Raw genomic sequence first — 15,020 nt, forward strand, 5'->3', positions numbered from 1 at the left:
TACTTGCCTTTAACAAAATACAAGATACTTACCCATTAATACGCTCAACAGCTTTTGAACTCTAGAGTTTACTCCAACGATTCGGTAGAGCCCTTGCTCATTGATCCCTACGAAAAACAAAGAGCTTATTAGGAGAATGTCAAAAGAGCTACCGACATTTCTTTCATTTCTTTGGCTTCTCTAATAGCAAAAATAATTAAACCCTCTCACCAAGTACATACAAAATTACGGAGGAGGGTAAAATTTGATTTTGATGTCAGGGCTTTCATGTATTGATTAGAAGTCCTAACCCCCAACTAGCTCAGTAATAAAAGATCCAAGGACATCTTTCCCCCACACCACTACCAGCGAGGGAGCATGGCTGCACCATGAAGGATCTGCACCGTACATACAACACAACGGGCAGTTTTAGAAAATTTTACTGTGCCAAGTTCTTCAGGTTGAGGTCTGGGACTTTTGCGTGTTCTTCGTACAAGAAGCAATGAGAACCAAACGACTTGCTAGGGCAGAGAGCAGCCAAAGGACTGCTTTGTGGTGGTGACAGAAGCCCCTCCCATCAGGGCACCCTAGGTTGGGTGTGTTGCACCTCCTGGCTGGAGCTCTCCGAACTCTCCCCAGGAACTGCACTGGCCTTGTTTGGTCTCAACTACCCACTACCCATTTGTTTCTTTTTCCTTTTTTTTTTTTTTTTTTTTTTTTTTAATTCATTTGCTCCCATATGACTTTTAAACCATGACCTGGATATCACAGAGAGCTGTGGCAAGCATGAAAATCTCTGAGTATTCCCCTTCCTGTGGGACGCTGCGGAAGCCCAGGAGCTCCCAGGCGTTCCTTTGCTCAAGACAGCAGTTTCTGCACTGCTGCCAGTATTACAGGGGAAAACATCACGTTTGAATAGCCCTATGGGCAGGAGGAAGACCCCAGTGAAGGAATACGGGCAGCAATGTTGCCAGCTCAGAGCCCTGCTCAGCCCAAAGTTTTCTGCGGGGCCTCTTTCTTACCTCGTGCAGGCACCAGCACGCTCAGAAACCATGTGAGCACCAGACCCGTATTTCACTGTGCGGGGGCTCAGGCGCTAACAAGCCAGCCCGTCTGTATATAAATAATCTTTGCAAGAGATTTAGGGGAAGGATTGAAACCCAGATCTGTTTGTTGTCCCACAGGAGAGGAAGTGGTTTGCAGTGGTACCGCATGAAGGGATGTTCACATGAAGCCCCCAGCTTTGGTCCCTTCCCCCAGCTTGCACATCTAGGGCGTTATTCCCCAACTCTGCCCCTGAGATTTGCTGAGCCCCTGCTAACCCCGGCCACAGGGCAAGCGCGTGTCTCGGCAAAGGCGTCTGCCTGAGCATATTACAGGGTTCCTCTGATGTGGGTCTCCGAGGGTTAATGAATCATTTTTGTTGATGAAAAGAGCAGGTAAGCTATTGCTCCGCTACAAACAGCTGCAAGACCAGTCCCCAAAACAAGACCATCTGGTGAACTGTGCTACCTCTCGTTTCGACAGCATGGATGCATTTCTTGATAATGCTGAAGCCAATATTATCCAACTGGGCAGCTGAAAGGGAAGAGAAGAGAGAAGTGATAAACACCTAGCGGAGGGACAGCTTCACACTGAGCGCAACACTCATCCCGCAGTCGTCGCCGACATTCACAGCAATGCTGTACTGCTCCTCAAACAAGGTGGGGAGGAAGGAGAAGGAGACAAATTAGGTGTTCACGGAAGAAAGGCACAAGTACAGTAGCTTGTACCAGGTGTAACCCAGGCAAGCGCAGAACGCTAATCCATCATTCAGCCTCCGCATCCCTCTGAACCAGCACCTCCCACACCCGCCGAGCGGCAGAGCCCCGGGCTCTGTCAGGGATTTAGATCTGCAGTTGGTCAAAGTATTAATTTAGGATCAAGGTGAGACAACCCGAAGAGACCTTTGTCTGGGAAGCTGACACTAGGTTGCTTGGAAAAAACAGGAATCATGTTTATTTTTGACACAACAAAACCTTGCAACTGCACAGGAGGCAGCTTGTTTGATGAGTCCCTGGTAATTCCTATAAATCCTTTCAGCTCTCCACCCAGCTAACAAAGCCATCTGTGAGCTGGAGAGATGCCTTCATCTCCAGGCCATCTCCATCACCTCTCGCTGGGGACCACTTGTGTGTCTGGGGTACAGGACCGACCTCCCAGGCTTTGCCGGGGCAGCGCAGCGGGGGCCGCCAGTGCCTTGCATTTCTTCTCGGGGCTTTTTAGGTGGTTTTGTGCAGACGTAGGTTTTTTCAAGGACAAGCCATATGACAGGTCAGAGCATTGAAAAGTTACAGTAAAAGGAGAACTGGGAAAGAAACAAGTGGAAGCAAAAAGCAGGAGATAAATGTCAGCAGCAACTGTGAAGGAAAACGGAGTAAAGAAATCAAAAGAAAGGTGAAAGCGTAGAGGTAAAAAAGTAACACAAAAAGGAGAGAGCTGACAACACGTCACGGTGGAAGAGCAACAGGAACTGGGAGATGGGAATGAATTTTGTGTCATACCTCTGCCCAAAGCATCTCCTGTGCCCAGCAGGAGGGGACCTGTCCCCAGGGAGCCAGCCAGTGCCAGCACTAGCCCCCAGCAGTGCCTGTGCCCTGCCTGTTCCCTGCCTGCGCCACGCTTCAGGCAGACACTCCGGCCCCCCCGGCGATGCAAAAACCCGGCTAAACAATATTGTCTCATGAACCCTATACGTTACATCCCATTTACCCTCACTCTATGCAGACGTGCACAATTCAAGAACAGCCCTGTCTTTTATTAGCACAAATGAAATATTTATTTGGTGCAAATTAGGATGTCCTGAAGGCAGCTGACTCTGCCTGAGAGCAAGATCTAAAACATTTGTGTTAATGGAATGTAAAACTCAATTAACTCATGCCATTGCAGGCTTTCATATTTAATTTCAAGAAATTACTAATATGTGGATCCAAATACCTGCTGCAAGAATTTATCCCTTAGTCAGCTTTCTACCACCGCGTGGAAAACACTGCCTGCAGACAGCTATTTGTTAAGAAAAATTACTTTCTCCCTGTATAAGGCTTTAGGAAACCCTTCATATGGCAGAAGCCCCAGAGAGAGGGGGGTGCAAAGTGCCCCCAAGCCCCAGGGCTGGGATGAGCACCCTGGGAAGACGCCCGCCTCTCCCCTCCTGCCACCTCCAGCAAAAACCTTTCGCCCCAGCTGGCCCCGGAGCTGCCAGGGATGCATCTGCCCCTGCCGCCATCCCAGCTCCCACAGCAGCACAGACCCCACAGGCAGGAGGAGCATCACCAGGGACTGGGGTGGAGCCCACTCCCCACTGCCACATGGAAGGTGGGGGATTTTCCCAGCCATGCTTGACAGAGAATCATAGAACCATAGAACGGTTAGAGTTGGAAGGGACATTAAAGCCCACCCAGTGCCCTGGGCAGGGACACCTCCCACCACACCAGGTCACTCCAAGCCCCGTCCAACCTGGCCTTGAACCCCTCCAGGGATGGGGCAGCCACAGCTCCTCTGGGCAACCTGGGCCAGGGGCTCACCACCCTCACAGCAAAGAACTTCTTCCTGAGATCTCATCTAAATCTCCCCTCTTTCAGTTTAAAACCATTCCCCCTCGTCCCATGGCTCCCCTCCCTGCTCCAGAGTCCCTCCCCAGCTTTCCTGGAGCCCCTTGAGGGACTGGAAGGGGCTCCAAGGTCTCCCCGGAGCCTTCTCTTCTCCAGGCTGAACGCCCCAACTCTCTCAGCCTGTCCTCACAGCAGAGGGGCTCATACAGCATGACTGCTGACAGCACGGCTGCACAGTTTAAGATGTTGAGCTCCAGAAGGCAGAAAAGGCGTAGTGTTAGCTTAAAAGCAGGTGACTTCACGTCTGCACAAACTTGAGGGAACGCCGTATTGCAAAAGCCACAAAACTGCATTTTATCGAGAGTACAGCCCAGGGCCAGCAGTGTCCTCACAGCAAGGCACGTGCAATTTTACTCCTTTGCATTCCCCCTGTTCACATCATTTATTTAAACATAGATTCACTGCTGGACCATAATAAGCTCCCAGCTCACTGGCTGCCTATGGCTTGCAGGGCACAGTCCCTCACTAATCACTTGTTTTGAGTTCTCTGCTGGTGGTGTTTCTTGTGTGATGAATGGCACAAGAACCTGAAACAGTGAAACAGTAAAACAGCTCTATTATATTTTTCTGGGCAAGCACACTGAAGTGCTGAGCCAACATAAGCACACAAGTTGCAGGATGCTTGTGCCATAGGATGTGCGAATATCCAGAAGCTCCAGGGCCCTTTGCAAGGCTCGGGGCCGGGGGGGGGGGGGGCTCTCCAGCACCGCTCCCAACCACTCCAAGCACGGACGCAGCATAAAACCAATGCGTCATCGATCAGTGGGGCGCAGCTTACCGTACCCCAGATCACTGACAAACACAGGCATGGGGTACCTGAGAAGCAGGAAAACACACCAAAAGGGTGTAGAAACCCTTTTGCGCAGGCAAACCCAGTTCAGCAGGTCTTATTCGCCTTGGCTTAGTACTGGCCATAACGCGGATGTTTCGGTACCTCTGCACAGTGCTGTCCAGCCAACACGGTTCACCATTGCAGGCTCTGCCATGCATTTTTAAGTGCCAACCTATTCCGTAAACCAGCAGTTTTCCCCCGGGCCCTCGCGTGTTTGAACATGAGCAGAAGACACCTACAAGTGCGTACCCTGCCCCTGCAGACTCCGGCACCCACCGCTCAGCAAGAGCTTGGGGCCGCACCTTTCCGCAGCGCTCGCGTCGCAGAGGTACAAACCAAGCAGTCCTTCCGGATGGAAGTGACCAAGCATAACCCTCCCCAGTAGAAGAATAAGCTCTTCCACTTGAGCTCTGGATCAGGAAAGGTCAGGGATTTATTTGCAGTAGTTATATCCAGAAATAATATCTGATTAAATATCCAAAGTGCCTTTATTCATCCTTAGATTTGACTTTTAATGAGCACTGTAAAAGCTCGATTTCCTCTCTCACAGAAGCAGCTTCTCTTTGTCTCATTCATTCACCCAATGATTCAGTTCAACGACAGCGCAGATCAAAGTAGGATTTGTCCCTACCACTGTCCTGGCCCTCACGCTCGCGCCATTAGCCCCAGCAGCACAGTGACCCACAGCCCTCAGCTTCGGCTCAGCAGCTCGCACCCCGCTTAGCTTTGCTGCGGGTCAGGAGCAAGGAGAAAGGAAGGGCAACCAATGGCCTTTCGAGCTGGCCCGGGAGAGCCGGGTTGTGGGAGCAGGCCCGGAAGAAACGCAGGCTCTGGGATCCCAGCCGCTTTGGCCAAACCAAGCCTGGCCTGTTACGGCCCCGTCCTCCTTCCTGCTCTGCTCCATGCCCTGACAGCAGGGCTAGTGCAGCGAGAGGGTTCACCAAGATTAACAGATAAAGAAAAAAAAAAAAAAAAAGAAAAAAGAAAAAAACCTGCTCTATCAAAAACCTCACTAAACCCGAATCTTCAGCTGCTGACCTCAAGGAGAGTTTCCACTGCGGCCAGGCAGAGGCAGGAACGTGTGTGCGGGAGGGATGGGACACACAGCCCACGATTTAAACCGTGTGGAGCTGCCTCCTGCCTCAGCTGGGTCAGGAGAGGAGAGAGGGAAGGCAGCGGGGAATCAGCGAGGAAGAGCAAACTCTCGGGGCTGCCACAGAAAAGCATGGCCAACATGTGTCTCCGCTCTTCCCAACAGGTATCCCTAATCCCCATGCTATATCTTTAAAACTGCCTCTCCAGCTGTAACAGGGAGTGGATTTACAAATTCTTCTGTTATCAGAGGCAGTATTTTCCTCCGCGCATGCATTCAAACCTGCTGCAGGAGCAAAGCCCACAGCCCTGCCTCCTGCTATTCCCTCTCCCCTGAGGCTCCCATATCCCAGGGAAGGGCGTGAAACACAGTTCCAGGCCAAGATACACGTCACAGGCTCTTTACACAAGAGCAGCATTTCAGTGCACAACTGAGATGCCATATTCATATGGTAATCTAGCAGAGAAATATTTTATATCAGCCAAGGTGATACACATCGCTTGTATTACAGCCGTTGCGCGCATACACACACTTATCTGACCTTCGTGCAGCATCATATTTCTACTGCTACTGAGCTGGTCTCATCCTGGTCTATTTTTGCCTAGCAGATTATTTCTATTTAATCCATTAATTCCTTTACTTTATGCTGATATGGCATATCAGAGCATCGGTAAGGGGGTAAGAAAACGGAATCAGCTCTGTTCAGCCCCAGGTAACTCCAGCTGTGTGCGCATCAGTCATGGCAGCGCAAGGTCAAAGCAAGCTCTTCTGCAAACCCCGCCAGGTGTTTCTGTGCCCTGCAGTGAAGTGCCACGGTGATTACCGGTACGAATTCTCTCAAAGACCTCCTGAAACTAAGTGCCACACAGAAAGGGAGAAACCAAGCAGCAGAGACCAGAGAGAAATGAGTTTTCAAGTCTTACTTCAAGTCTCCAACTGCCAGTGAGCTGCCAAGATTGGGAAATGAAGACTACTGGGGAGGGCCAGGCCACCCAGGCAAGCGCACCAGCAGACAGGGCAGTCCAGGGACTCAAGGTCTATGAAGAGCTTATGGAAATAAAGACAGCTTTTGATGGGGTCCTGAACTAATAGGCAACCAAGTGGATATGGAAAACGGAGAGGGAAATGGTGGGGATGGGAAGGGAAAGGAGTTCTTCTGTAATTTTCCATGCAATAAGCACAAATGGCCTGGAGGATTTGTTTCCACAGAGCAGGGCAAGTCCTCCTGGTTTGCAAACTAGTGCATCTAAATTCATCTGGCTCCCGCGGTTCACTGACACCCCCTCGCCCCCACCGCTCAGCACCGCTTCCTCCCGGCTCCTAAAGAAGATTAAGATAAATCACCCTGTAGGCCGATGGCCATCTGGCCACACAGCAGGATGTAAAACCCAAACGCTCTGCAAAATTAGATAGTGGCCAAAAAGCAGACTCACTATAGCACTGCGAGTCTCTTTCAGACTCACATAAGTGTGGCAGGAAGCAGAGGTATATAGGTTTTCAGGGTCAGGAATTGCATCCGGACTCAATCATTGCACTCATTTCGAGTCCTTATAGGAAGCTCCTGTATCAAGGGCCGCGTGGCACACAGCCAGTCTCCGAATCAATTTTAAGTGTAGCTGGTGAGGCAAGCAGTTCACTACAGACATGGTTTTAATGAGGGCTAAAGCAGAGTCAGATGTCTGAACATACCAGCGGCAGCCCCAGTCGGAGGCGTATGTGAAGATAATTGCCACCAGACGGTTCAGGAGCGCGGCTACATAAGCAGCCTTCAGCCGAAGGTCCCAACGCACTCCCCAGCGCGGGGGGAGCAGGGTCTACAGAGCAGACAAGGAGGATTGTTCTCATTTTTAAGACGGACCATCAAAATGGAAGAGGTACTAAAAGATAAGAAACTTTGCCAAAGCCTCCTCAGCTGATTAAACCCCAGCTTCGCACTCGTCTGGTAAAGACGCGCAGGGAGAAACTTGGCATTTGTTGTCTTCATCAAAGTCTCGCTACACTTTGCCAACCACTGAGCTGCTTCAGAGAGGCAGGACGGACGCGGGGGCTGCAGTCACTACCAGCACTACAACCAACCAACCTTCCAAAGCTGCACCGGCAGCCCCGGGCCAGGCTGGGAACTGACACGGGAGCTGCCCCCAGGTCGGGGACAAACCGTCTCTCTCCTCAAAGCTACCAGCCTCCAGCAGCCCCAGCGTGGGCATCCAGCTAGGGATCCGTCCAGGGGCTGACCACGCAAGGTACCTGCAGCAGCCGCACGCCATGGGCAGGAGCAGCAGCAGCAGCCGCCCCACTCAGACCCTCTCGGCCGAGCATCACCCCAACAGCCCCACGGAGCAAGACATTCCCCTCCGACACGCACATCCATTTCACATTAAGCATGGGAAAAGAATCTATTTAGACGCCTGCAGGTCAGCCTGGTGCTGGCCACACCACTGCCAATGCGGGCCCTCAGTGAGGCTGTGCACAACTAACCACAGGCAGGAGCCAGGGCTCAGGGTGCAGAAAGAGCCCAGGTGGATCACAATCACCCAGCCCTTACCCAAGGAAAACCCAAAGAGGCATTTAGGAGCCCCTGCCTGGGGTCCGTTGTAAGCTTGGCAGTTGAAAACCCAGATTAGACAATACAAATAACCCTGGGAAAGTCATGGGCACACTTGACTCAAGCTCTTACCATCTCTAAAAGAGCTGCCGCTACTTTGTAGGCTGACTCCAGCGTAAGTCACAGCCCCAGGAGAATATCTGGCTGACAGCACGTAAGATGGGAAGGTCACAGTTTGACAAGCACTTCTTTCAGAAGCAGTAATTACTTCACCAATTGCTTCACCAATCTTTCCTTCCACCCCCATCCCTAATGTTTTCTTTGCTTTTGCATAACGCCTCAACAAAGTTTAGAAAATGGTTATTTTAACATGTTTCTTGAGCCAAATCGCCACGTATTGTCCTGGCAGAGCCAGTGGCTGTGTGCAGGGAACACAGAGCAGTGACAGGTCATGGCCAGGCTAAGACAGAGTTGAGCAACGCCTGTTGTCCATGCCTCAAAAAACTAATTTTTCACCTCTGTAAAATGGAGAAAAGATGTTCTACGCAGACCTCACATCCATTGGGACTGCGGCATTAGCCATACTGTCCTTCAAGAGCACGATGCACAGCATTTAACTCTGTGAGGACCATCTGGGTTGCCCAAAGCCAAGAGGAATACTTGGGGATGAGATGGATGCACAGCTGACGACATGGAGGACCAACAAGAAAGGGAGAAGCCACATCAGAGAGAGCGGAGAGGAGGAAGAGACTGTTTTGTGCAAGGGCTGAAAATGGGTGCAAGGAACATTATCTGCAAATTATACCTGTTATTATGAGAAAAATGCTTCTACTCAAGATGAAAATGCCCTGTCTGAGGCAGCATAAAAATGAACTATTTACTAACCGTTAACCCAGGCTGGGCTCCTGCGTGACCGATGACTTTGGGGGAAGGAGGGCAGGGATTACAGTTTTAAGTATTGCAATTACGGCAAATCAAACCTACCGGGAAATGGCTCAATTAAGGGTTTTCAAACACATGACATAAGAGCCAGGACCAGGTGCAACCGCTCCTCTAACAAGAAAAACAAGTGCTTTCTTGACCCAAGTCTTTGATTGCCTGAACTACAATAAAAACAGCTTCTTTTTTTTAGGGGCTCTTGTTGACAATCCTGATCAGGCGGGACCTCCCTACTCTTTATATTTTTGCTCCAGTTCCCCTGTGGGAAAGGCCTAGTCATCCTCCACACTCCAGCTCAGAAAGGAGAGCTGGCTGGTCCAAGACGCCACCTGCACTCGTTGGCTGCGATAAGCGAGAGGAGCTGGTCCCGCTGGTCCCAAAGCACACCAGCACCCCCTGTGCCACTGCTGCGGCCCAGGGACAGCAGGGTGCGGGGCAGGCAGGAGGGGACGCAGCCCAGAGTGCCAAGGCAACAGCTCAGCACCGCTCTCCATGGCCCTAGGTCCCACCACCAAGTTTCTGCACCAGTTCCCTGCTAGGTGCCAGACCCAGCTCCTCCCCAGGGCCACCGTGTGGTCCCCACGCTGACCCCTGTCACCCCACACCCCTGGCCCAGGGGAGCACAGCCCAGCCCGCTGTCCCCACTGCCGGCAGCTCAGCCTCTCCTGCTGACCCACCAAAGTCTGCACACCACACAGCACAGCCACCTTCTCAGGGGTCTGCCTTGAAAAGAAATACTTACTGCCTTCACTTTGGTTGTCCTTGTTCGAGTTGTAGACCTGGAAAACACAAGAAGAAAGTCTTATGAAGACCCTGGCTCCACCTGGTAAGGGGCTGCTGACACGTCTGGTGTCACCCCAACTGGTGACAGCTGTCGGAAGGACCTGCCTTGACCTCCCCAAATCCACCACAGCCTTCTGCATTCAAAACACAGGTTGCCACAGCTTTGGAGTTCCATTAAAATAACTAGGGCAGTTCTTAAAACATGAGAATGCAAATGGGATGGACTAGGTAAAAACACAAACTAAAGGGACTTTTAAACAAAACGAAGGTGGGCATTCCTCTCCTCTTGGCTCTTCACAAAGACGCACATGAAGGATGTAAACTTAGACCAAAGCAGACAATTCCCTTTATATCTTATGGGCATTACAGCGACATCTGGTAGGTGTAAGGCAGGCAAGTTGCACCTCACTTGCAAGTACAACCTGAATGAATGAGTCAGGCACAGAGTAAGAGAGGAAAAGACGTGTCATTAATTTAGAGAGGACTTGAAGTGCAGAAGGATGAGGCAATGCATCCAGCGCTGCCCATGACAAGCCACCCTCTGAGCCAACGCTGGGGCTTCATCCCAAGACTCTCGTGTCCTCAAATATCGGTGCTTTTCCTCCTGTCCCGATCACAACTACAGCTTGGCTACTTTAGATCAAAGTAATGTTTCAGTGGATACAGTAAAAAGAGGAAAAACAATGGCAGAAGGGTTTAATCACAGTCTGAGGACGATTTAAAAGCCTAGCATAATGAAAACCGCAGCTGTAAGAAGATCAGCCTTCAGACAGGTTGTATTTCTCCAGCTCAATAGAGTAAAACATTTAAAATAATCCTTCGTCAACCCACAGCCCCAACAGAAACACACACACCGGCGCTCCATCAGCATCACAAGCTGGAGCCAAGCGTGGCAGCATCCATTCAAACAGGAAAAAAGGGCTGTGTAGGCTGTGCACACCCTTCCTCTGCTGGGAACAAAGCTGGGAGCCCCCTTTCACGGGCAGTGAAGCACGGGGAGCTGATTTAATCACATGCTACTTCCAGAAATAGCAAGCAGGGAAGGAAAGTTTCCAAAGGCAATGTTGATAGCAACACAGAAGGCAGCAACAGCCGACACATCCGAGGGGAGTGGGGGGGAGGAGAGGCTCTGATCTGCAGGCAAGCGTTTCTCAACCTTTCCCACCGCAGGCTCCGAATATATGATACTAACACCGAAGACAGAGACTCAGATGCTGCCGCTGAGTGCGAGGGTCTGTGTGCTTCCAGTGTGGTCCCTGCTGTCAGGATGTCCACTGAGAGCTCCAGCAGAAGCACGAGGCCAGGAAGCTGACAGTATAATGTCCTCAAGGGACCGGTGCCAGCAGCAGCCAGGCACGCATGCTACTGACCACAGGAGACCTCACCACCGCGCTCACCCTGGGTGCCCCAACACCAGCCCAATACCCCCACTACCCATAGCAAAAAAACCCCACAAAAAGGCTGTGTGTCACATAGCACATTGAGATTATGCCACTTAAACAGATGCCTTCCTTGGAGGTCATCAAAACACAGGCTATTCTATGCTCTCCCACCTACAGGCCACCGTGCCAGCCTTGCAGAGAGTCACCAAGTGGCAACTGCATGGACACCTCTGCAGTGGCAACGCGGACGTGAGCAGCTCTCGCCCGCACGCCGGCTGCACTGACAGTCGGACCACTGAGCCAAACAAGGGAGCTTCATTAAAGCAGCATTAAAGAATGAAATGAACCTGTCCATTTGTCTCCTGCAGGCTTATCTTTAACAGAGGGAGACCTGTCCCTTGATGCCACCCACCGCACGGCACCATCCGGAGGGGCACATCAGCTCCGCCACCCAGGACGCGTTTAGGGAAGCACAAATCTCATGGTGTGGTTCAAAACGGAGGGTTTGGGCAGAGACTCACCCCTCAACACTAATTCCCACCCTTCCTGGAATGTTTCCCAAGGAGCACCTTCCCTCTCCCCCTCCACCTAGCTATGCAATGCAAAACAAAGTAGAGGTTTTTGTTTGCAGGAGAAATCCATCATCTCACATCTGGAAACTGGGGGATGATTCAGCAGCAAAACCAGCTGTAGTCAGCACGTGAGTCCTCCTCCAGGAACAGGGTTTATATCAAGAAAATAAAATAAGTGCAAAGAGGGAAGGAAACCAACAGCGGGCTCCTCCGCCAGTGGAGCCACCTAGTAGCCCTACCCTTCCCTGAAGTCTTTCTCTGCAACTTGAGTACCTCTGCCGAGAACTCACCGAAGAGACCAGGGACACAGCTTGAGGTAACTCTGATTCAAAGGCTTACAGACACATGGCCCTTCCTCGGGATCCCACGCAGACTTCAAGCCCATCACTCCACCTTGGCTCACCCCAGACACGTAGGTTAACATTATATACAATAAAAGGGTGACCCGGCTCTCATAGCTTTGCTTTCCACTTAGAGCTGGGTTACCAGCCAAGAAGCCCACCCAGTCAGCCCCCTGCTTCACCCACAACTGCGGTCCCAGCCCAGCCACTGTCCTTGCTGAGCACACACCAGTTCCTGTGCTGGGGACACCAAAATATTTTCCAATTCTTCTGGGTCAACCCAGGTTTCAGCCACTTGCTCTGGCACTTAAGATGCTTCCTGGCACAGATTCCCTACCTGCTGTCCTTCTCCCAGTGGCTTCCTCTGCTGCCCAGGCCTGAAGGACCACTCATGCAGCTCAAGTTACGGTGCACAGCACAGCAGCCACAGGGAAAAATGTGTCTGCCTGCATATTCACTCTTCCAGTTTGGTTACATGAAACAATAGAGAGGTTGTTAATCATCAGAGACTGTTCTTTAAAAAAAAAAAGGGAGAAGGACAGACAAGGAAACACAATATGCTTATGCCATTAATTACAAAGTATGCACACAGTGAAAAGGAAATTTCATGCAGAGGTCAACTATGCAACCATAAAACAAGGAGATACTGTCATCCTACATCCATCTTATTAAGGACAAACCTTTTATCCATTGTCAGTGTGTTAATCCGTTAACAACACTCCACAACATCATAACCAAGCCCCAACTCTATAATACCATTCCCTTATCCAAGAAAAACACTACTTTTAAAAAGAAATCCTTTTCCTGTATCGCCTCAAGCCTTTTGAAGGGAGAGATTTTTTCAGGATAAGAGAAAGTTTCCAAGTTTGAAGAAAGCTCTGCTGTGTAAGAGGTCCAAGAGCGAAGCTCCCCCAGCACCCTCCAGGCCATCATCTGCCCCCCTGTCAAAATTGTGCCCTTAAACAGGGCTGACCCATCCCACAGAGACCCCTTGGGGTCTTGGCACAGCACAAGTCACTCCTGCCCAGCTTGGCTTGACGGATATTAATATTCCGCTCTTTCCAAAATAGCTTTGATAATATGCAGGGCTTAAAGCACAAGGATGCATTTTAAGATTAAGGCGCATATGCAAGTCAGCCAGTTGATGGACCAGCCTTCCTCCCTGCGAAAGGGTCCTGAATTTTAAAGAGGTTCTTACTGTTCATTATACCCAAGTCTCCATTGATTACTGACAAAAATACAGATTGTTCAGACAGGAGCATTTTTCCCCTACACCATCCTCCTTGTAACTCCACCACACTGTTACACTGTCAATTCAGCTTTACAGCACGGCAGAAAATTATAAATCCAATCACTTCTGCCAAGGGACGGAGGCAACAGAAGCCGTATGCTCCCTGGTGCTCCCCATGCACAGCGTGCTCTCTGACCTGCCTGATTCTGGTGAACAAGCTCTGCCACCCAGTCCAGAGCAGAAAAACTTGGCATGTGGAAAAACTCAGCAAGGCTGGGGAGTAACCCCCATAGCTCCTGGGTCACTGGAGCTGCATCCAGACAACAAAGATCTTTGAAGCTCTCGGTACAGATGCTCTTCCAGCAGATGCTGTGCAGCCACCCCTGACCTCCCATGTCCGCCCAGAAGTCCAGGCCCACCGCTGCCCACCACTGCACCGGTCTGTGGATGCAGCCAGTGTGGCGACCACAGCTGTTCCTCCTTCGCCACATTTGAATCCAGCACAGGCAACCATCCCACCACCGCCTGCCAGCCACGCAAAGCCTTTGGCTGCAAGCATCTCACAGAATCATAGAATCGTTTGGGTTGGAAGGTATCTTTAAAGGTCATCTAGTCTAAGCCTCCTGCAATGAGCAGGGACATATTCAACTGGATGAGGTTGCTCAGACCCCATCCAGCCTGACCTTGAATGTGGCCAGGGATGGGGCATGTACCACCTCTCTGAGCCAGGGGCTCACCACCCTCACAGCAAAAAATTTCTTCCTCATATCTCATCTAAATCTCCCCTCTTTCAGTGTCAAACTGTTCCCCCTCGTCCCATGGCTCCCCTCCCTGATCCAGAGTCCCTCCCCAGCTCTCCTGGAGCCCCTTGAGGGACTGGAAGGGGCTCCAAGGTCTCCCCGGAGCCTTCTCTTCTCCAGGCTGAACCCCCCCAGCTCTCTCAGCCTGTCCTCACAGCAGAGGGGCTCCAGCCCTCCCAGCATCTCCGGGGCCTCCTCTGCACCTGCTCCAGAAAACAGTTGTGATATCTCCATGTGATGTGCTCTGCTCTAGACCACGCTCACTGCCTGCAGCACACAGTCAGGCATCGCTGGGGGCTCAGGGGTGCTGGCGTGCCCAGCGCAGGGATGCACGGCACGGAGACCCACAGCTGGGGCCACATCTGTCCTGGGAGGAGTGTCAGGAGAGATGGGTGCCAGACTGGGAGCACATGGCTTTCACAGACATCTTCCAAACTGCCAAGTGCTGTATTTGAAGAGAGAGGCAGATATATTTCTTTTCCTCTCCCCAAATCCTCTCTCTTGCGCAATTCCCACACTAAGGTTTGCTGGAGGCTGCCTCGCCATGGCCACACGGGTGAGCACCAGGTGCCGACTTGGCACAAGATGCGGCACCAAGGCACCAGGCACTGGTGCTTGTGGCAGCCTAAGTGGGAAGAGCAGCACATTTCCACCTCGCAGGGTCATGGCATTTAGCAGACAGCATGCTGGGGGTGTGCTGAGAACAGGACGGGGACAGACAGGCCATCCTGCAGACACACACATCACCCAGGAGAGAGGCCGATGAGAAAACACCATAAGATACATGTATTTGTGTATGCACACACACCGTTTTCCTGTTGTTAACACACTCTGGAGAAAACAGACCTAAACCCAGAAAGCTTCTCATGAAGTAAA

General features: G+C 51.3%; 1 protein-coding gene across 5 annotated transcripts in view; it reads right to left on the reverse strand.

Annotated features, from left to right (window-relative positions):
- The window catches only part of ARHGAP26 (Rho GTPase activating protein 26), a 149,217-nt gene that overhangs the window by 75,049 nt on the left and 59,148 nt on the right, over positions 1 to 15,020 (reverse strand). For all 5 annotated transcript variants that reach the window (XR_012589553.1, XR_012589554.1, XM_074604573.1 and 2 more), the window contains exons 12-14: positions 9,778 to 9,814; positions 1,492 to 1,557; positions 33 to 107 (exon numbers count right to left, since the gene is read on the reverse strand). Coding sequence is in view for 3 of the 5 variants with exons in the window: in XM_074604573.1 (XP_074460674.1) it covers positions 33 to 107; positions 1,492 to 1,557; positions 9,778 to 9,814 (178 nt within the window). In the remaining 2 variants the exon portion in view is untranslated. The remainder of the gene's footprint in view (positions 1 to 32; positions 108 to 1,491; positions 1,558 to 9,777; positions 9,815 to 15,020) is intronic.

The sequence above is a fragment of the Larus michahellis genome, chromosome 11 (genome assembly GCF_964199755.1).
Source record: "Larus michahellis chromosome 11, bLarMic1.1, whole genome shotgun sequence".
Classification (NCBI taxonomy): domain Eukaryota; kingdom Metazoa; phylum Chordata; class Aves; order Charadriiformes; family Laridae; genus Larus; species Larus michahellis.